This window comes from Fistularia commersonii, chromosome 9 (assembly GCF_037954325.1).
Source record: "Fistularia commersonii isolate RoL2024-O1a breed Wild chromosome 9, RoL_Fcom_v1.0, whole genome shotgun sequence".
NCBI classification, from domain to species: domain Eukaryota; kingdom Metazoa; phylum Chordata; class Actinopteri; order Syngnathiformes; family Fistulariidae; genus Fistularia; species Fistularia commersonii.
This window is the reverse complement of record NC_141292.1, coordinates 14,448,874-14,471,804: the sequence shown is the minus strand read 5'-3', so window position 1 is coordinate 14,471,804 and position 22,931 is coordinate 14,448,874. Positions and strand designations below refer to the sequence as shown.

At 43.0% G+C, this 22,931-nt stretch overlaps 1 protein-coding gene across 2 annotated transcripts; it reads right to left on the bottom strand.

Moving 5' to 3' along the window:
• Positions 1–175: 175 nt before the first annotated feature.
• On the bottom strand, positions 176–22,035 carry scarb2c (scavenger receptor class B, member 2c). 2 transcript variants are annotated; one of them, XM_086152653.1, is made up of 12 exons: positions 21,797–22,035; positions 21,025–21,182; positions 19,602–19,746; positions 18,372–18,563; positions 17,803–17,894; positions 13,791–13,910; positions 6,793–6,971; positions 6,587–6,705; positions 5,163–5,236; positions 4,773–4,824; positions 3,615–3,767; positions 176–1,701 (listed from the first exon to the last, which is right to left on the bottom strand). In XM_086152653.1, exons 1-12 carry the CDS (start codon positions 21,914–21,916, stop codon positions 1,663–1,665), a joined length of 1,443 nt encoding a protein of 480 aa, XP_086008779.1. In that variant the 5' UTR covers positions 21,917–22,035; the 3' UTR covers positions 176–1,662. The 2 variants fall into 2 exon arrangements, with proteins under 2 accessions (XP_086008779.1, XP_086008780.1); XM_086152654.1 differs by lacking the exon at positions 18,372–18,563 and having other exon boundaries at positions 21,797–22,032.
• Between the last annotated feature and the right edge of the window lie 896 nt (positions 22,036–22,931).

The following is a 22,931-nucleotide window of genomic DNA, read 5'->3' as shown; positions in this document are numbered from 1 at the left end:
TAGTTTTTGTTTAGAATATTTATACTCTGTGAAAGTCTAGAGGTGTGTGTGTACCTGGTTCTGATACAATGGATATGTTTTGCAACGGTTATCATTTAATTAAGTTGTCAAGTTGTCACAAGGTGATAAATGCTTTACCCTCGAACTTTAAACAAAATGAAGAAGGCAGTGGGGGTAAAGCACACCAAGTTTATTACATCAAACAGCTTGATATGTGACCTATTCAGCGTGTGTAAAGTTATTCACCCACAGGCTTTGCAGTTGAGAAGTAATGTTTAGCTTGTATTTACATGGAAGAGATGACAAGAACTAGAAAAGCTGTGCACAGGGCAATTAGTGGTCGGGTTTCTGTCCAGATCTGTGGGAACTCTTTAAACTGATTCCCAGAAAACCTGCAACAGGAAGCTTTGACTGTCCTCCCATAAACACTGCTATGGGTAGTTTATTGGAATAAGCACGAGGAGACGCTACTTCCTGAGCATTTGCCCTTAACTATGGGGGGGGGGGGCTGGCACTGTCAACACAATCTGTTCAAGGAGCATTGTCCTTACAGGCTACGCTAGCTATCTGAACCCATTATTCAGCAGTTCGTCAGTGAGGCAGCAAAAATACTTGGCTTTTTTGATCAAAACAAACTAACCTAAAAAGCTAAACATGACTGATGCTGCAGTAGCAGTTTCTTTCAACAGCACCTTCTGGTGGATGGGAGGACCACAATGGTTTCCACTGAACTCAAATCCACACCTCTAAAAACACATATTTTATAATATTTCTAAATAAATTGACTCATTTGCGCTCCTTTTACTTGTTAATTTAAATTATTTCATGCAAAATACAAGTGGATGGAAACCCCACCTTTTAGAATGGTTCAGCTAGCAGTGGACAGCAACAATGTAGCTCAAACAATAATGGAAGACAACTGGGCCAAATGGCTCTGTCAAATTTGCTTTTCTCTTTGGGGAGAAAATAAAAGCACATACCCTTTCTCCACATCCCAACACTTCTTCCTGTGTAACATTGCATGCTAAGGCCAAACAGCCTTCCTCCTCATACCACTGGCACCACGCAGGAGTGTTATGTCAAGGTGGGACCATCTGCAGCCACTCAAGAACAATGCAAGGTTTGAGGAGGGAGCTCATCCATGTTGCTGTAGGTTTAGCGCTCTGACCAATCCTGGAGGATTTATGGCTTTTAGGGAGCAATAATTAATAATCAAACCTTATATAAAGCATAACAAACAACAGGTTTCAGACAGCAGATATCAAAATCATCAGTTTGGTGATTATATTTTGCTTACTGCTACTCTTAACTCACTGTCATTTTGAGAAATTAATAAATAATTGAAAGGGCGTTGCAAATCTAACGTTTTTCTTCTTAGATGATTAAAAAATGAACCCCCTCCCCAGAAATAAAATGTTTTTGCCCTAATGCGGCTTTCATAATCTCTTATAATCAGTGACATTCTCACATTAGACACTAGACTCTCGTCCCTACTTAAGGGCCTTTCACACATACATGCACACGCACACATGCACACAAAAACTTTTTCACTTATAACCCTGGACTTTGATTAATAGGAAACTAAAAACCATAAAAATAACAAGCAAACTGTCGCTGGGAGCTGGAGAGAGCACATCCACTTCTTATCATGGCCCTTTTCCACTACGATGAGAGCAGCGGCTGTCGCCCTGTGTCTGTGCTCTGAAAACACAACCATACAGCAGTCACAGTTAATATCAGTCACCACATGCTGATGAGCAGAACCTTGCTGGCATTCCAAATTACTGATCTATCATTCTAAAAATCTGTTTTGTTTCATAACAATAAATACAATGACATTAACACTGCACAAGTCTGTGGAGGTTCTCAGTCATCCAGGTGATGGTGAATTCTTGTCCAAATTTTCTTGTCGTGGCAACTGGGCTTTAATTTCTTCACTTGAAGACATTTCACCCCTCATCCGGGAGACTTCACCAGTTCTTATGACCTTCTGAATGTAACTGCAAGGATTTTTGGCGGGTCTGGGTTACAGTGCCTTGTTGTGTAAATTGAAGAGTTGATCTGAAGAAGCTAGGTGTAATGCAGCCTTGGGGGGGCACGCGCCGGTGTGTCCCTGAGCCAGCCTTGGGGGGGCAAGGAACAGTGCCTCCCTGAGCCGGTTCAAAGCCCAGATAAATGCAGAGGGTTGCGTTGGGAAGGGCATCTGGCGTAAGACTTTTGCCAAAGCCAAACATACGAATCAAATATAATAACCAGATCATACCGGATTGGTTGAGGCCCGGGTTAACAACGACTGCCATTGGTACCGATGACCTACAGGGAACCAATAGAAATTGGGCTACTGTAGGTCAAAGAAGGAGAGGAAGAAGGCATATTTGGAAGCAGAGAGAGAGGAGGAAAGGCAAGAGTCTGGGACTGAGAGTAGAGACTTTGAATATTGGGACTATGACCAGAAAAGGTGGACAGTTGGTTGACATGATGCAGAGAAGGAAAGTGGATATACCATGTGTCCAGGAAACCAGGAGGACGGGTAGTTAGGCTAGAAGCTTAGGAGAAGGCTTTAAGTTGTATTATTATGGTACTGACAAGAAGAGAAATGGAGTAGGACTTATCTTGAAGGAGGAGTTTGTTAGGAACGTCCTAGGGGTGAAAAGAATGTCAGATAGACTTATGAGTCTGAAACTGGAAATTGAAGGTGTGATGCACAATGTTGTTAGTGGCTATGCCCCACAGGTGTCCAAACGTTCTGGAGGTGAATAGAATGTGGTGGTGACAAGGAAGGATCAAGAGGACAAAAGGCAGAGCAGAGGACAAAGTGGTGGAAGCTGAAAAAGGGAGGAGTGTTGTATTGTTTTCAAGGAGGTGTTGAGAAAGGCTGTGGGTGGTCAGGAAGAGCTTCCGGATGATTCGACAACAACAGATGGCCCAACACAGGTGAGCCATCAGTTCAGGACAGAATTCTGCGATCCACGTACAATTTAAGGACAAGGGCCATTCATTTGAAGCAATGTCTGTGCTCTGACAAAGATGGCTTCTTTCTCTCCTCCCTCGAACCATCTGTCTTCTCCAGCCAAAGTGAAAAAAACATCTCTGAACAGAGGAAGGGCCTTAGACACAATCTGTCATTAACGTCCAAAGCCGTACTGAGATCAATACCAAGACGGATTTGCATACCCGGACCAGGCCCATCTGCACCCTCCAAACAACCAGGAAAGACCCACCACCAGAACCAGCCCCCAGTAACGTCCACATGAGCCTCAGTTCATGTGATTCAGCAGGTTTCACTCCTTTGTTTTGCTTTACCTATTCACAATCCAACCCTTACATCGAGCTTCTACAGATTATCTGTTTCATTAACACAACAAGCCACCATATCCTGGACCCGCCCAAAAACCTGGCTGTTATATTTGGAAACTCCCCGTCGGTCATTAGAACTGAAGAAGCCTCTCAGATGAGGGGTGAAACTTCTTCATGTGAGGAAATGCAAGTCCAGTTGCCAACACTGCACAACTTTTCCTGTCCAGAACAGTGCCTGTTAAATTCTCACTCACGTTTGGGTTTTCACAATGACAAAGATTTCTGGCATCATTATCAGGAAACCAATCCTGGCTCACCTGAGGATTTCTTTGCTGACACATCAGAAACATGAAGATGACACCCAGAATTATGCCGAGGCTGATCACCATGAAGGGCACATCAATCACGATTTGTTGATTGGCAGCAATTGACTTCAGCTTCACCACAGATGCATCATCAACAACAACACTCTGCACACAAGTCAGCAGGGATAAGCAAAAATCAGGCAACAACTGGCTGAGAATTTTAAGCCAGGGGTGCTCACACAATGTATGTTAATGTACCTTGCACAACCGCATGAACCAATATTGCACAACACAAAACAAAATATGTACATTTTTTGTCATGACCCAATTTCACTCTGATGACTTGTACTGAATTGAATCAGCCAGGGATGCATAGTCCAGACAGTAGCTGTTAGCCTTATTAACGATGATGTGACTCACCCCGAACGATGCTTTGGTCGCGGCTTTTGCTTTTGAAGTACTTTGCATGAAAAATGACTGCTGTCCAGACAACTGGGATTTTAGTTCCTTCACCTTACTCTTTCTCAGCTCGCTTTGCAGCGGAATGTCCATGCTGTATTTTCCATGAACAGTCTGAAAATGCCGCTCCCTTCTTTGGTATTGCAATGTTAGACTGGCAGATGAGGCGAAAGCACTTCAAAAATTTCATCATGAAAAAAAAAAGACCTCCTCCAATTCCGTATGAAAGTGATAAGTTTTCGTCTTCTTACTTGGTCAAGTTCTCCCACTCATTTTATACTCTTTAAGTTTAAGAGAAAAAAACGAGGGCTAAAAATTGGAGGTAACTTTTTGCTGGACTTTGTGTTTGTGCATGTGCAGTGACCTCAGTGTCAGAAAAAAATCAGATGTCATCTGACTGGCTTCAATCAATCAAATGATGGGATGGATGATAGGCTGACATCTTTTTTTTTTTCAATGTCATGCTATCTACCAGTATTACCTTTGCGATCGACTGGTAGATCGCGATCGACGTATTGAGCACCCCTGTTTTAAACCATTAAAATTGGCTGGATTTTTTTTTTAACAGAAGACTTATCATGAGCTATCCCTTAAAAATCTGCTTTTACAAACAGACAAAAAATAGCATGACTTTCTATACTTTTTTTCAATTATAAAGCAGTTCAGGACTGGCTGACAGATTGTTGTTCGTGTGTACAGCAGAGCAAATACCTCATTCAGGTAAACCACAGGAAAGACCAAAGTCCTGATGTCTCCTGTTGGGCTGCAAAATAAAAAATGAAAATATTCATGATGACCCTTTTACAGTATTACTTTAAAATATGTTTCAAAATACTTGGGTGCTGTTTTTTTGCAGCAGGCTTATCAGACATTAAGGAACAAGGCGAGACCATATCAAAGTCCCTTCATAAAGATGACGGTGGCATGATTGCCCTGAAATTAAAACTCCTGGTAATCATCCTTAACACCAAGCATAGTCACGTGGGTGGTGTAGGTATCCTTTTTTCAGAAAAATCATATTTTATACTTATTTCAATGGAAAATGTCTAAAAGACCGGAATTCAATATCGATAACACAATGACCCTGATAAAGTCACCCACCTGAATGTACTGATTTTCTCCACGTGAACATTGACCTGGAGTCGCTTGGCTGCCTGCATCACTGTTCCTGTGAGCTGCAAATCACAATCATCTCCTGTTATAGATTTTTTTTTCTTTCAAATCCAGTGGCTTCATCTTCACCTTAAGAGACTAGAGTTCTTTGTTATAGATTTTTTTGAATTGTTCACAGCTTCGGTTCATCTGGAGAATGCCTCTCAGCATCAACAACTAAGAAGGTGCCTGATTCTTCTAATTTCCACCAAGCCAAATTTTCATTATTTCATTTGTCTTCAATAAATGTGTTTTCTCCAATCAATTTATTTTTTTCCTTCAGTGATTTGTGATGTTCCATCCTGTTCGTCATCGGACGCTGCTGTCAAAACTACACTAATTTCTCCTCGGGGACTAACAGAATCTTGAAAGACATTCCGAGACATTTAGTTATAAATAGAGCGTGACCAGTGAAATTTCCCCAGTGAAATTTGACCGCTGCATTTAATATGTCACAAAAAGCTAAGAGAAGCAAGGAATCAAACTAGGAATGTTAGGTTCCAAGGACAACAGCTCTAATCCCCTGCGCCACACCACCCCATTCAATCTGTATTATTCTAAGAAAATCTAGCCATAAACACGGGATCAAGATTCCTTTACCACCTTATCTACTTGTTTTTCTTGTCTCCTGCACTAACAATTTATGTTGCTGTCCCAGAATGCATTGTGTGTGTAAAATAACAACAACCTCCACAGGTAAAGAAAATAATAACTAAACAGATGAGATTTTTAAGGCAATTGGGAGGTGTCCCTAAAAATGAATGCCAGTAGAACGGGGCAATAGCAACATACTAAGGGCAACAATGCAAATAGTCAAAGTTGCCCTTATGCCCTCATTCTGCAGATGTTTAAGTTGTGCTCATTTTCATAAATATTTATAAATTAAATACTACTGGTGAATTATAGAACTTTAACTACTTATCGCTGGATAACAAGAAACTCTCATAACAACTACCCTTTACTTTCAGAGTTTTTGAGATTGTTGTTTTTTAATTAAACATATTTTTATAAGCACTTAAAGCCAGAATCTTGGCCGGGAAGCTAAGCAGCGTGGAAATACAAGCCTGAGCCATCACCTCCATCTAGTGGCTAAATATGAAAAAAATACTATGCTTTAGCTTGAAGAGTGAGACCCAGCAGATAACACCGCCTGAGGTCAGAGTGGTATACTGGCACATGGCTAATATTCAGTGATGTTTAATAATTTAGTTAACTATGTCAGCATGTTAACATTCAGCAAATGCCACCTGAGACTCAGTTCTGAACTGACGAAGTCAAATGGTGAAATGTTTTCAAGGGAAGAAAATCACCCCAGTTGCAACAATAAGATTTTGAACAAATGTAAAGAAGGCTGTGCATCCTGAACTTCCTACCGGGAAGATGTCAATGGTGGTCTGATGATGCTCCTTCTTTGGTTTCATGCCAAAAATATCTTTGACAAACTTCTCATCAGCCAGGTAGAAGTGTGGTGAAGACATTATAATGGGCGCCCCTGAACACACCACAGCAAACAAAGGATATTCATTTGTTTATTTGTTGTGCTTTCCCAGGTAGCCCATCCGCCCAATGATTCCCTTACCTTGCTTGCATGGGCTGACGTTCAGAACGCCGGAGCCAAGGCAGTTTCCAGCAGGCACACAGAAGCCTGCGTTGCCGGGGTTCACTGTAAGATTGGCAAACACTTCACTCGGGGGGGAGAAACGGTAGCCAGAGACCCCCTTCACCATCACGTCCTCCTCATACACAGCATACAGAGACCTTGGAGAAACAGACAGCACTGGTTAGTCATTGCATAGATGGGAGCACGGCAGTTGTTATACTTGGTAATTACCATCCACTGATAAACACCAAGAGGTAGCAAAGACTTGAATGCTAGTTTAGATAGTAAGGAGGGAGAATAGGTTTGGAAAACAGAGAGGTCGAGGTGAAAATTGTATACAGCTGGTGCAGTTGATTAAGAATCGAGAGGGACATGTATTTACAGATGCTAGAGGAATGATGAGAAGTTGGAAAGAGTCTATCAGAGGGATAGCTCGTTAGGTGTTTTTGGAAATAAGGTCTGAGAATTCAGTCATGTACAGAGAGGGGAAAGAGAATATATTGGTAGTAGGATGATGGGTCTGGAACTGCCAGGCAGGAGGTCTAGAGGAAGACCAAAAAGAAGATTTATGGGTGTGGTGAAAGAGGACATGAAGTTAGTTGGTGTGAGAGAAGAGGACACAGAAAATTTGGTTACCGTATTTTTCAGACTATAAGTCGCAATTTTTTCATAGCTTGGCCGGGGGTGCGACTTATACTCTGGAGCGACTAATGTGTGAAATTATTGAGCTCTCTTGTTCTGATGTGTGTGTGTCTGTGTCTGCGTGTGTCTAATATAATAGCGATCATCATACACACACGCCAACCAATCAAAATTCAGCGGGGCGGGTCATGGCAGACATGCATTGTGAAAAAAGATGCTACCAGCGACTTCTGTACCTGTGAAAATTTATCATTTCAATATTCACATAACTTATAAAAACAACTGAGAAGGGCTGAATAAAAATGGCACCGAAAAGAAAATAATATTCTGCAGGTAGTGAAATATGCAGCGGAAAACGGCAATTAAGCAGCAGAAAGAAAGTTTGACGTTAGTGAGAAACTTGGAAAGGACTGGCGAAAAGCGGAGGTTACTCTTACTGAAATGAGGAAAACAAAAACAGCTGATCGCGGGCTAAAAGCTAGCTGGAAATGAGTTTGCGGGACAATCTTCCTGGTGTTACCGCTTCATGCGACGCAATCGTCTCTATCAATACAAGGACACTATCCTGTCGGGATTCAGAAAGGCTGGAATAATTGGAACTGTGACTGACGATGACTCTGATGTAGAAGATGAAGCGGCGCATTGTCTACCTTCGGAGTTGGCGGAGTTGTTCAGAAGTGACACCGAGGAAGGTTTCCTTGGATTTAGTGATTAAGAGGGACACCAATTGTTTGGTTGTAGCATCTGCTATATGCTATAGTTATTTGAATGACTCTTACGTAATATGGTACGTTAACATAGCCTACAGGGAACATTCTCAGTTCGTTGTTTGAAATGAGATGAGAACAACTTTATTTATCCCTAAGGAAATTGTTGTGCCAGAGTTTCAAGCAAAAACATAACAGTAATAGATAATAGTAGGAAGGAGGGAGAATGTTTATGCGTCAAATAGGCAATACGAGGCTATACTTATTCAGCCCGTTGTTCTATTCTATTTTTATTTTAAATTGCCTTTCAAGATGAAATGTCTATTCTTGGTGTAACATATCTTTCTTTTCTTGTTCCGATTGTAAGCAGTAACCACAGTAGATGCTTGGGGCTCTTATTGTGAAACCCTAAGAGAGGGCGGAAGTGTGGCATGCTGTGGGTTGGAAAATTGACGGTGCGATGGACTTGGACAAGAATAAAAAGACGGGAACGTTACCCCAGAGAGCTCTGGAGTCTTCGCTTTAATTGTTTTGTGGATTCATTGAATCCACAGGCCACTTCCCCCAATAACTCGGCTACATTGGTGGCAGCGGTGGGATACTTACCGCAGTCAGAGAGAGAGAGACAGATATTGACCGCAAAGAAAAGTTTAGCGAGGCAGCTAGCGTACTCCTTCACACCAGCTAGCGCTCGCACCGGCTAGCGGGGTTAGTGTTGGAAACCAGCACGGACGTGTTGTTGTTGGATTAAAAGGTGACCTACTACTGTCCAACAGGGACCAATATGTACCGATTCGACGAGGACCCACTGGATTATAACTATAAGGAGCAACGAGGAGGACCGCCGGTCTACAGCAGCGTGAGAATTGAACTTCCGCCGCCATTCTCCAGAGGGGGGAAACAAAGTTTCCCCTGCTGGGCCCGACAGTATGAGGTAGCGGTGAAGGCATTGGTCGGAGGCACTGGTGATAATCACCTTGACCGTGAGTTATCGAGGATTTTGCCAACACGCCTGACAGAAGCAGCTTTTCTTTTTTGGGACAGCTTACCAGCATTTGTCCAGGCAGATTACGCACAAGTGAAGGAGAAATTGGTAGAGGCCTTTGGACAGAAGCAGTTCCTTGATAGGTTCAAAACAAACCTCTCCGCCCGTACCCGTGCTCCAGGGGAGAGCCTCGAGGTCTATGCAGCTGACATAAGCCAGCTAGTTCATGAGGCATTCCCGAACTATGGCGATTTACCACAGAGTGAGGAGAAATTTCGAAGGTTTCTGGCTGGACTAGATCCTGCTCTGAAAGCCAAATGCCAAGAACAGGGAGCTATGGATTTGGAGGAGGCTCTGACCATTGCCGGACGGTGTGAGATGGCCCGGGAGGCCTTGAGAACAGACTACGTCAGCGCCCAGGGCTGCCAGCCTCCCATGGCAAGTGGTACGGCGGCAATGGTGCATTCCATATCAGATGGTTGTACAGAGCTATGGACCAGCTGGCGGACGGGGTAACTGAGGAAAGCTGCAGCCCCTGGGCCTCACTTGTTGTCCTTGTGAAGAAGAAGAATGGTGGCTGGAGGTTCTGCCTGGATTATCGTCATCTGAACAGCGTTACGGTGAAGGACTGCCACCCCCTCCCCAGGGTGGACGAGACCTTGGACGCCCTGGCGGGTTCCAGGTGGCACATTGGATTTCTCAAATGGTTGCTGAGGACGATAGGGAGAAGACGGCGTTCACGACAGGCCGGGGCCTTTATCAGTGGCGATCGATGCCCATGGGCCTTACAAACGCACCTGCGACATTCCAACGCATGATGGAACTCGTGCTCAGAGGGCTTCCATGGCAGGTATGCATGGTATATCTCGATGATGTCCTGATATATAGCCCCACCTTTGAGGACCATCTCTCCAACTTGCATGAAGTCTTCTCAAGAATTCGAGCAGCGGGTCTCAGGCTGAATCCTAAAAAGTGCCACCTGGATCATGTTGTGTTCCTTGGGCATGTTGTCTCACGCCATGGCTTGCAGCCTGATTCCCGAAACACGGACAAGGTCAGAACTTGGCCCACACCACAGAATCCAACCAAAGTGAGAGCATTTGTGAGCCTATGCTCTTACTACTGACGTTTCGTCAAGGATTTTGCTCTGCGTGCGGCTCCTCTGTACCGCCTCACCAGTAAGGGCACCCCTTTCAAGTGGACGGCTGAATGTAACATGGCTTTCGAATACCTGAAGGGGGTGCTCTCGTCAGCCCCAGTCGTCACCATGCCGGACTTCAGCCTTCCATTCAAAGTATACACAGACGCCTCCACAGACGCCGTTGGGGCTGTGTTGGCCCAGGACAAGAATGGGCTAGAGCGAGTGGTGGTATACGCTAGCCAGGTGCTCAGTTCCACAGAGAAGTGTTGGTCTACATTCGACAGGGAGCTGTGGGCGATAGTGTGGGCTGTCTGTCAGTTTAGACATTATATTGGGTCAGCTGCATTTACCATCGTCACTGACCACAAGCCTCTGCTCGGTCTGCGTGGCATGTCCATTGACAAGGATCCCACAGGACGCAGAGCAAGATGGGTGTTGGAGCTTGATCCGTTCAACTGGGTTCTAGTGCACAAGGACGAGCGACACCACACTAATGCAGATGCACTCTCGCGGCGTCCATCTGACCCTGAGGCCGAGGTGGTAAAGGCTACCTCACTCACAGTGGCCGCACCGGTATATACCATTGACTGTGAGAGAGAACCCTGTACTCCCCAAAGAGACACTCTACTAATTCCGCCACTCACCGTGCACCCCACTACCTCGGACTCCACCCCCAGGGAACACCATGAGGCGGGGGATTGCAAGGCGCCGGACTCGTCCTTCGTGCCGGCACTCTCCCGGGATAACACAGAAATGAGAGCATTGCAACAAGTCGATCCAGATATTACCCAGGTATTGGACTGGCTTGAGGGCAGTGGCTCTCGACCACCAAAAGGGCTAATGAGAGGTAGCTCCCGGTGGCTGCGTAAATTATGGACAGAATATCCCCGCCTCTCAGTTGTCAATGGACTCCTCCATAGGACCGCAACCTCCCCCCTCACAGGAGATGTGCTGTGTCAAATCGTCTTACCCTCCTTGCTTATCCCTGAGGTGCTTGTAGCACCTACATGGTGGTGAACCCTGAAGGGAAAAGCCATAAGTAGAAGAAGACTAATTAACAAATACAGTACTTTGCTGCAGGTACTGTGTGAACAAGAAGCAGCCACCTAAGAGTGGCCTCTACTCCAAGAGGTTAGATCTGTACCCTTAATTTCACATCTAGACCTGGATTTCCAAGGGGGAAAAGTAGCAGATGCCCCCCCCCCCATTGAGTTTGTCTACTACTTTTCAACCAAAAGCATCAGAATTTGACCAATAAATACTTCAGAATCAGCTTTCAGCACAAGATTGTCACAGAACTCATAGTTTAACAAACAATAAGTTCTCTAAAACATCCACAACAAATGATGTATTTGGTAGAGCTACTGCTGATAGAAGATTAATGAGAATAAATATTACTATAACTATTAAATAGTTAATGATCCCCATGATTCAAATTCTCAACCATTCAAACAATATTCTCTAATGTTCTCGTAAGTGTATTTCCTGACTTTGAAAATCATTCTTGCTTGATCAGTTCTTGACCATTGTGACATTTTCCCCTGAATGAAATCTGAACACACTGGAACAACAAAGTCCGATTCCATGGTGGGTGGGAGCCACAAAAACGGACAGTAGCCACAATAAATGCCTTCATAGCAAACAGCCGCAACACATGAAAAGCACCAATAATAACCTCATAAACTTGCAGGATTATTTAGGAAAATAGCAGCATTAGCACCAAAAATTTTGATCATTTGTAGAAAAATTCCATTTTCCTTTCTTTCCTCAAAAAGAGTTCAATCATTCTGTTGTACGATTATTCTTGTGCTTCAGCTCAAAGCACTCCCAGCAATACAATTGCGGCGTACCTCGGAGCCTGTGAGCCAGGGGTACCGGTCGTAGTTCGTGGCTTGAAAATGTCAGACAAATCCTTTTCCTGGCTGTGACATGTTCACTTGCTCTGGAGTTGCCAGACATTTCTTTACTATGCCCACCTTTTCTTCAAAAAGAAAATCGCTTTAACAATATATTAGTAACTAAATCGGTTTCTTCTCCTCCTGCAGCCATTGTGGGTTGACAATACCGATATTAAACAAGCACAACTATCTTTCTGTTTGCAGCTGTCTAGTACGCTTCTCCTCGATAATACACTTGTCCACTTTCCGACTATGCAATCAGAGGGCGTGAATACGCTGACGTTGCTGTAGCCTGCTAGAAGGCTTTGATGTTGCCAACTCAAAATCTGATTGGTTGAAGCAACAGCGTCATCAGCACTTATTTTTTGTGTATAGGGCTTGCAGAACTGATTGTGCAGCCCCCCCAGGCAGATTCATTTGACTTTGACCCTGCCTGGCAACAGATGATGGCTGAAATGTGATTAGTTAAATGCTTTAATATGAAAATGCATGTCTGGAAGCGGCACAACCAGGAGAAAAGAAGGACGTGAACAGACCATTCGGAATTATTTAATAAGTATTCATGGACAAAATATAATTAACGTTTGTGATTCAGATATTTTTTTAGGCCAGCAGAGAAAGCCTTGCAGGCCCTGACAGCCCACCACTGTTATTATCTATCCTATATTAATTCCCACGGGGAAATTCATTCTGTGCAATTTACTTATCATGGATGAACCATAAGCAGTCGACTGCTGTCGACCAGCGGCAGTTAGGGGTTCAACAACACTTCGACGGGCTAGGATGTGTAACATGGTCATGTTTCACATCAACTACTGCTTAACAGCTTGGTCACAGACAAGTATAAGACAACAGAGCATTACAATATAACCACTGCACAATTTTGCAAAAACATATCCTTTGAAGTTGGAAGAGCATCATAAAGTATTCAAATTTGTGTCTGATAAAAAAAATAATAATTATATGCTTCTCCCCTCAGCCATTTTGTAAACATTGAAAATAACTTTTATTGCCTGACACGGAGTTTCAGCAGAAGGGGACAACATTGTTCTTTTTAGGAAAAAACACATTCAGTCAGCATGCATTTTCATTAACAACTGGATTTGCATTGTATACCAATAAAACATGGTTTTATAAAATCCACTCCAAAAATACTTCAACTGGTTCATCTACAGCCAAGACATGCCACTACCAACATCAAGATCATCTGTATGCATGTCTCACTTCTCCTCTTGTAATATCAATGGTCTTGTGTCCTGTCCTTGCTGTCATACTACTTACTGTCTCTTCAATCGTGTTGTCTCAATTTACAGTTAAATGTTAAGAATATAGAAAACTACTGGTTCTTTTTTCATGTTCTACTCTGTCACTGTTGACTTTCATTTCTTTATGTACAGGGACACCAGATACCAAAAACAGCCTTTTGGCTAACTGTAGTACATCTGCAAAAATATTTATGAATATGCAATGTCCCTGCAAAATAAACCTAGGAAATAAATTGAGTAGTAAAATTAACTACTGCTTCATGTGATAATACAAATCCATAGCACTTTTAAGACTAATTCCAGTCTCATTTAATCCCTTGCGGCCGGTGTGGAACTTACCTGCACAGGTCAGAGGAGAACATGTACAGCACCTCGTCCTTGTTAACAACGGGATGGAAAAGAGCCCCTGTGGTCCCATTGATCATATTGCATTCATCAGTGGTCCACCAGTTCAGGGAGCTGAAGACAAAAATTTGTACACATGCACCCACACATATGATTCATGTGTTAGCTTGCATCAACCATTCCTGCTTTGCTTGATTTAAAAGTTTACAAGCGAGGAAAAATAAAACCAAACAACACCAACACACTTAATCCAAGGATTCATATCCAGCTGAAACCATGTGTAGGTCAGAGTGAGTCTAGCCAAAGCCACAGCTGCAGCTTCACGTCAATGTATCCTTTGTTTGCTGAAGGTTAGGGTCAAAGAGCTGGCGTTTGAGACTCACTGGCTGCGATGCAAGAACTAGAAATAGCCTTCAGCTGGTCAGGAACAATACAACACTAGCTGTCATTCCTTCTTATCTAATTTTCCAATTTAACTTTCACATTGTTCTATTTTTCTTTCTTTTATTTTCACTACAGTGTGCCTGTTAGATTTGCATGTTTGGATCAACCATATTAACCAGATCACACCGGATCGGTTGAGGCCAGGGTTAACAGCAACCGCCATTCTCATCTCATTTCTCATCTCATTGGTCACAATAACCTAAAGGTTACCAATCGAAACTGGGCCACTGAAGGTCAAAGAAGGAGAGGGGGAAGGCGTGTTCGGAAGCAGAGAAAGAAGTGGAAAGGCAAGAGTGTGGGACTGAAAGTAGGGACTTCGAATATTGGGACTATGACAGGAAAAGGTAGAGAGCTGGTCGACATGATGCAGAGAAGGAAAGTGGATATACTGTGTGTCCAGGAGACCAGGTGGAAAGGTAGTAAGGCTAGAAGCTTAGGAGCAACTTCGGTACTGACAAGAAGAGAAATGGAGTAGGAGTTATCTTGAAGAAGGAATGTTGTGTATGATATGAATGTTCTGGAAGGGTAAAGAATGTCAGATAGACTTATGAGTCTGAAATTGGAAATTAAAGGTGTGATGCTCAATGTTGTTATTGGCTATGCCCCACAGGTGGGATGTGAGTTTCAAGTGAAGGAGAAGTTCTGGAATGAGTTAGATGAAGTGATGCAGAATATCCCCAGAGATAAGAGAGTGGTAATTGGTGCAGACTTCAATGGACATGTTGGTGAAGGCAATAGAGGGGATGAAGAAGTGATGGGCAGATTTGGTATACAGGATAGGAACACAGAGGGACAGATGGTGGTCGATTTTGCAAAAAGGATGGAAATGTCTATAGTGAACCCCTTTTCCAGAAAAAAACAGGAACATAGGGTAACTTACAAGAGCGGAGGTAGGAGCATGCAGGTAGACTACATCTTGTATAGACGAGGTAACCTGAAAGGGATAAGTGACTGCAAAGTAGTTGTAGGTGAGAGTGTAGCCAGGCAGCAAAGGATGGTGGTTTGTAGGATGACTCTGGTGACAAGAAAGATCATGAGGACAAAGGCAGAGCAAAGGACAAAGTGGTGGAAGCTGAAAAGGGAGGAGTAATGCATGGTTTTCAGGAAGGAATTGAGAAAGGGTCTGGGTGGTCAGGGTGAGCTTCCAGATGATTGGACAACTACAGCTAGTGTTATCAGGGAGACAGGTAGAAGAGTACTTGGTGTGTCATCTGGAAGGAAAGTAGATAAGGAGACTTGGTGGTGGAATTGGGAAGTGCAGGAGTATATACAGAGAAAGCGGTTAGCAAAGAAGAAGGGGGATACTGAAAGGACTGAAGAGAATTAGACAGGAGTTCAGGGAGATGTGGCGAAAGGTAAAGATAAAGGTAGAAAAGGCAAAACAAAAGGCGTACGATGACTTGTATGCTCGGTTGGATAGTAAGGAGGGTGAGAATGATCTATACAGGTTGGCGAAACAGAGAGATAAAGAGGGAAAGGATGTGCAACAGGTCCAGGTGATTAAGGACAGAGAGGGAAATGTATTGACAGATGCTAGAAGAGTGATAGGAAGATGGAAAGAGTACTTTGAAGAGCTGATGAATGTGGAAAATGAAAGAGGCAAGGGTAGAAGAGGTGACCATTGTAGATCACAAAGTAGCACAAATTAGTAAAAGTGAAGTGAGGAAGGCATTGAAGAGGATGAAGAGTGGAAAAGCAGTTGGTCCTGATGATACTAAGGGAGAGAATGATCTATACAAGTTGGCAAAAGAGGGAGATAATGATGGAAAAGATGTACAACAGGTCCGGGTGATCAAGGACAGAGAGGGAAATGTATTGAAGAGTGATGGGAAGATAGAAAAAGTACTTTGAATAGCTGATGAAAGTAGAAAATGAAAGAGAGGCAAGGGTAGAAGAGGTGACTATTGTACACCACAAAGTAGCAGAGATTCATAAAAATGACATGAGGAAGGCATTGAAGAGGATGAATAGTGGCAAGGCAGTGGGTCCTGATGATATACCTGTAGAGGTGTGGAAGTGTCTAGGAGAGGCAGTGGTAGTTTCTGACTAGTTTATTTAACAGGATCTTAGATATGAGAAGATGCCTGAAGAATGGAGACGAAGTGTGATGGTGCCTATTTTTAAGAATATGGGGGATGTGCAGAATTGCGGCAACTATAGAGGGATAAAGTTTATGAGCCATACAATGAAGTTTTGGGAAAGAACAGTGGAAACTAGACTGAGAGCAGAGGTCAGCATTTGTGAACAGCAGTATGACTTCATGCCTAGAAAGAGTTCAACAGATGCAGTATTTTCTTTGAGAATGCTAATAAAGAAGTACACAGAAGGCCAGGGAGAGCTGCATTGTGTTTTTGGAGACCTAGAAAAAGCATATGACAGGGTGCCAGGAGAGGAGCTCTGGTATTGCATGAGGATGTCTGGAATGGCAGGAAACTATGTTAGACAGGTGTAGGACATGTATGCTTGCTGTGAGACAGTGGTACGGTGTGGTGTACGGGTAACAGAAAAGTTCAAGGTGGAGATTGGACTCCATCAGGGATCAGCTCTGAACCCCTTCTTGTTTGATGTGGTGATGAACAGGCTGACAGATGAGGTTAGACAGGAATCTCCATGGACCATGATGTTTGCAGATGATGTTGTGATCTGTAGTGAGAGCAGAAAACAGGTAGAGGAAAATCTAGAGAGGTGGAGGTATACGTTGTAAAGGATAGGAATGAAAGTTGGTCGTGGCAAGACAGAATATATGTGTGTGATTGAGAGGAACTCGGGTATAACAGTGAGGCTAATGGGTGGACAAAAGTGTCAGGGGTACTATGCGATAGAAAACTATCAGGCAGAATGAAAGGAATGGTGAACAAGACAGTGCTGAGACCAGCGATGCTCTATGGACTGAAACAGTTACAATGATGAAAAGACAGGAGGCAGTGCTAAAAGTTGCAGGGATTCAGATGCCAAGGTTCTCCTTGGGAGTGACCAGGATGGATACTATCAGTAATGAGTCTATCAAAGGAACAGCACATGTTAGGTGTTTTGGAGAGAAGGTCAGAGAAGCCAGACTGAAAATGGTTTGGTCATGTACAAAGGAGGGATAGTGAATATATTGGTAGACAGTTGCTGGAATAGGAGCTGCTAGGCAGGAGGTCCAAATGGAAGACCAAAGGGAAGATTAATGGACGTAGTGAGAGGATATGAAGGTAGTTGGTGTGAGAGAGGATAGAGAATAGGGTTAGATGGAGACAGTTGATTCGCTATGGCGACCTCTGAAGGGAAAAGCCAAAAAAGAGGAGGACGTGTGTCCAGTTTGAACCACTTCTGCCATCATTACCTAAAACAGGGAGGAGTCACACAACGGAGCGCAACCTCTTTACACACACACTTGTTATCCTATTTTTTGGTAAACTACCTGAAACTACAGTAAAAGTGTGGCCTATATAGAGGACCCTTTCATTGACTAAAGACCTATCCAGGGTAAACACTGCCTTTTTCCCAGTGATAAATGGGATAGGCTACATCCTCTGCACGACCCTGAGTTCAGGATAAGCGGTTATGACAAAACAGATACCTTTGGCCGTTCCAGGTGTCCACCCGAGCAAAGTCTCTGGAGTTCTGCTGGCCAGTGAATAAGATGTACTCCCCATCATTGGAGGCGTTGCTCTGTGACCATCAGAGCACAGGGAAGCAGGGCATAAGTCCAAAACCAAACATCTCACATTATTGGTTTGTATTGTTAGTTTTAATTTTGCGTATTTTTCTTGCACATTTATGGCAATATAAGCATGTCTGTCTCTAGAAACCCTCCACAACCAGACCCTGTTAACTTGATTTTAAACGCTGCAAGCAATTAAATCAATACCAAAATACTTTCACAATAAGACCCATTTAAAGATTACTGTGGTACAATTGTTCTTGAGAGGATTGGCTTTACCAGATCTTTATCAAACAGCTCAACCAATAAAGACAATAATGGACAGATTAATCAATAATGTTGGTAATTAATAACTGTGTAACCTGCCTGCAAGTATAATGACAGCTATAAGCCCCCTCAATATGTATCTGTAATGTACTTCAGGCTTTACACTGGCACTGTTGTCGATAACTACAGCTGGTGAACCTCGCACCACGGGCCAAGACCTTGTAGAAGAGTCCGAAGACATTGTCCAGATTTGGATCCAGGACTTTGAGGGCACTGAGCAGCCCGTCCTCATAGCCCCACAGCAGCTCCCCAACAGTGTGGGTACTGAATAGGCCTTTGTCCGTTCCCCCCATGTAGTCAGAAATCAGCTTGGCAATAAATGGACTGTCCTTGAACTTCATCATCACTGTCTGGCAGCAGGGGGAAGAGACAAAGAATCTGGTTAACAACACTGTCCCTGTGTAGAGATGATCTCTGGCACGGGAGAAGATAAAATAGTCAGAGGTAATCACTCATGAGTGAGTAATGATTTTAGGTGTACCTAAAAGCCTTTAATCTTCTCAAAAAACGACAGCGGGCCTTAAAATCTGGTGCACCTTATATATAAATAGATATTGAGCCGCAAAAGGTCTGGCAACTACAGGAAGCTGCCGCTGACTCCATTTAATCCTGTAGAAGTAGCGCGCGGTGCATGCTGGGATACATGACCGCGCAAAGCGTGCATTTTCATTTCCATTTGTATGTGTGTGTGTGTGTGTGTGTGTGTGTGTGTGTGTGCGTGCGTCGCTGAAGTAGCAGTCGTAAACACGATAAAGGGGAAGTCCAGTCCCACACCACTTATGTGTGTATAAAGCCCCCAAAATGGCACCTTTCTAGGGACATGCTTACAACGCAGTTTAAACTGAAGGCGGGAATAAAACACGGGAATAGAGCAGCAGCGAGAGAATTAAATATTAACGAATCAAAGGTTCAAAGTGGAGGAAGCAATAAGATGACCTGCGCCAAGTAAAGAAGACCAAACAGAGTTTCCAAGGGAACAAAGCCAGATGGCTACAGTTAAAGGACAAACTTGAACAGTGGGTTGTTGAACAGAGACCAGCAAGTAGAAGCGTCTCTTCAGTCACTATTCGAATGAAGGCAACAGCACTAACTAGCGACATAAACATCAATGAATTTAGAGGTGGTCCTTCTTGGTGCTTTCGTTTTATGAAACGTTTTGAACTGTGACAAATGGAGTTTGAAATACATTGTTCGCCTTATAATCCAGTGCGCCTTATAGTGCGGAAAATACGGTACATTCATAGATATATTAAATCTATTTGACATAATCAGTACCGTTCACACCACAGAGATTATCAATGCTAACTGAAAAAAAAGCTATGTTTTAGGCTTATGTGGAGAGGAAAGTATTATGGTGATGTAATACCATGACAACAGTGGTTACTCACCATAGCGGGGATGTCGACTGTCCTGATGAGGTCACTCTCTGGCCCATGGGACATGTTGCGCTGGAATATGTAGGTTTTGGTGTTGATGGCTGACACTTTGGTGCCATTGTCCTGAAAGTCCACCTCTTCCATCGGCCGGTACTCCCTGCAATAACCCATAACAGAACAAAAGGATTGGAATGGTGGTGCATCAACATGATGTCTTACAGCACTGTTGCTGCTGGAGAATACTCACACACCTCCCTAACAGCTACACTGAATACTTAACTGAATTAATCTCAAAATCTGAACATGAACAAAAGCAGATGTTCTCTGTGAGCTCCTTTCTCAGATTCATGTGACTATCCCAGCAGATATTGAGCAATGTTTATTTCTGTTTAAGAAAAAGAGAGGCAACTGCAACTGGTCAATGTCTGCCTCGCAACTTTAGAGCAGGTCAAGATAACTCTGGAGAATCCCAGCTCCTATTACTGATCTGCTCAAGAACTGAGAGCAAGACAATGATGATTTGATTTAAGTGAGACTGGTGTGGAGATAACTGTAGAACAGCTTGTCAAAGAGACAGAGGCAGGGTGGGGGCACAGAGCCAGCATTTATTTAAAAAATATATTCAGATACTGTTATGTTGTACATCTTAAAAAAGACAAAAAAAGAATCCATGAGTCATTCAGTTGACAACATGGAGGTGACGTTTATGAACTGGTCTATGGTTGGTAGCTTTGCACTTCAATCAGTCTGAAAGCCTCACAACTGCAAAATGGAACCATTCCATTTGTAGAGAAAGAAGGAGTGACAAAGAAAATAGATGAAAAGGGAAAGAAATACTCTGACTTAAAATATAAAACAAAACACGATTCCTGGAAGTTATGAAGTTTTATAAATTAATTCTTGTCACACAGCCAGGTTTTAGTATTGCAGTATTTCCTTCTTTCAAACACACAAGCTTCAGTCAGATAACCTTTGTCCACACTCCTATTAATCCCCCCTGTGCTTTATTTTGGTACAATTTTGACTTTGTTTTTATTTAAAGAGCTTCAAGGGAATCTTTCCTCAACTAATACAGCTCCTTCATTGACTTTGTTGTTTATTTAACCATTAAGACTGACATTTGCCTTTCAGGTTACATACATAAATGGTCTTTGACTAAATGAGAAGCCACAAACATCATATACTCAAAGCCGATTATGGTAGTATTACATATAACAAAAAACATTTTGTTAGGACCTTAAGTCGGCCAACTTTTTTCATACCCCAGCGTCTTCCTGAACATCTTTGAGTGAAAAGACTGCCAGAACACGAGACGCATGATGTACAATGCACCACCTCCGTTTTGATCCAACTAAAGGTATCATATCTTGTTAACTGAGAAGCAAGATGTTTGATTTGGTTTTCTTTATTCAACTTTGTTTTCCTTGTCTCTCACCTGTAAGTGTAGGGGCCTATCTCCAGCACAGCAGGGCGCTCACCATCAAGCACCTCCAGGGGGTTTGTAAGATTGAAGAAATAAAACTGCATGTAGATGGGTGCTGGGGGATCTTTCCAGGCTTCAAATGCCTCTGTGCCATTTTTCAGAATGACTTTCTGTTTATAAGATAGGGGCAACCAGTTGAGAGAAACAGGCTACTTCATTTCACCAAAGCTGTCAACGCATTACTTCAAAGATGGAGGTTATTAGAGTTGTAAATTAAATAACTTAATACAAAAAGACATTTTATTTCACTAAAAAAGAGGCTTTAAACAGAGTATAGACATAACAGGAACAAATGACCGTGTAAGCGGGATAAATCTTACAGGAAGGGACGATATGAAAAATTAATTTTGAGAAATTAAGTTGAGTATTTTGAACATAACCAAAATTTCTCGACACATTTCATAGTACAGACAAGCGACGAGGCTGGTAAAATATCTGGTGTATTTTCGATGGTATCTGAATCATATAACACCTTAAATTAATCTGTCGATTGAAATGCTGATTTGAGAAATTGTATGTCATAATTGACGGAGCTGATATAAGACGCCTATATCGCACTGTTGTGACGTCATGAAGCTCCCATGTTGGCGGTTTCGGGTCGACACCAAATCACGGATTCAAATGCTGACTTTGATACGGGGAATTTTCCCAAACATATATAGAAACACTGGCCAAAAACACATACATGAAGACAAAAATTTACAGAAGTTTGGTCACAGCTTACCCTTTTCACCGCCGACTGCACCAGGCGTACAAATGCGCCGGACAAGTTTAACGAGATACCTGCAATGAGTAAAAGGAGAGCCAAAACTCCGACACTGTAAACACAGCACGGTTTGAACATGGCGAGACCGCAGGCCGGCGTCCAACGAACGACCACACAGTCACGACACTGCTAGCTGCTCCCTGGTGTATGCTGCTTTTGTTTTGATGCCCTGCAAACTCGCTAGGTGGGGCAAAGCCGTAAATTTCCGGAATGAGGTCGTCAGTTTCCGGAGATGCATGTCTGCTCGTTAGTTCTGTCCAGGCCATTGAATAAGATTGAATTGTGAAATGATTTTTATAAAATTACGATGATGTAAACTCCTACTGTTGCAGTCTTTTGTGGAAAAAAAACAGCTTTTCTTTTGTTTCTCGGTCTTATTTTCTCGCACGAACATGGGGGAGGGGTAACATCTTACCCATATACGCTCTTTGACGTCTTTAATCACATGACCAGTAGCAACACTCACTGAAAGTTGTTCTTGAACTCATCAGTAAAGCAAACAAAAAACGCCAAGCTCGGAAATCCACGTAAAAAATACAGTTGTAATAATAATAATGCATTTTATTTAAATGTGCCTTTCTTGATATTTGGGGATGTGGATTCTTAGAGCATTTTTTTTCTTAAACACTTCCTTAAACACTTACTAGTGTTTCCAACTTATTTCTGCCTTTTTTGCATTACCTGACAGAAAGGCAACAAATCCCTGCCCAAACTCAAAGCAAGCCTGTTTCAAAAGTAAAACTGATAATAGTACATTGTATTTAGGGGGCCCTAAATGCAGCCTCAGGGCGGCACTGGCCCGTGTCTCTCCAAGCCTGCCTTGGGGGGACACGGAGCAGTGTCTCCCTGTGCCGGTCCCAAGCCCGGATAAATGCAGAGGGTTGCGTCAGGAAGGGCATCCGGCGTAAAACTTTTGCCTAAACCAAACATGCGAGTCAACCATAACTATTATCAAAAAAGATTGATATAGTTCGAAAAGATCGGTCGTGGAACGGGTTAACAAAGACCGCCATTGGTACTGATGACCTACAGGGTACTAACGGAAATTGGGCTACTGTGGTTCGAAGAACAAGAACAAGAAGAAGAAGAGGAG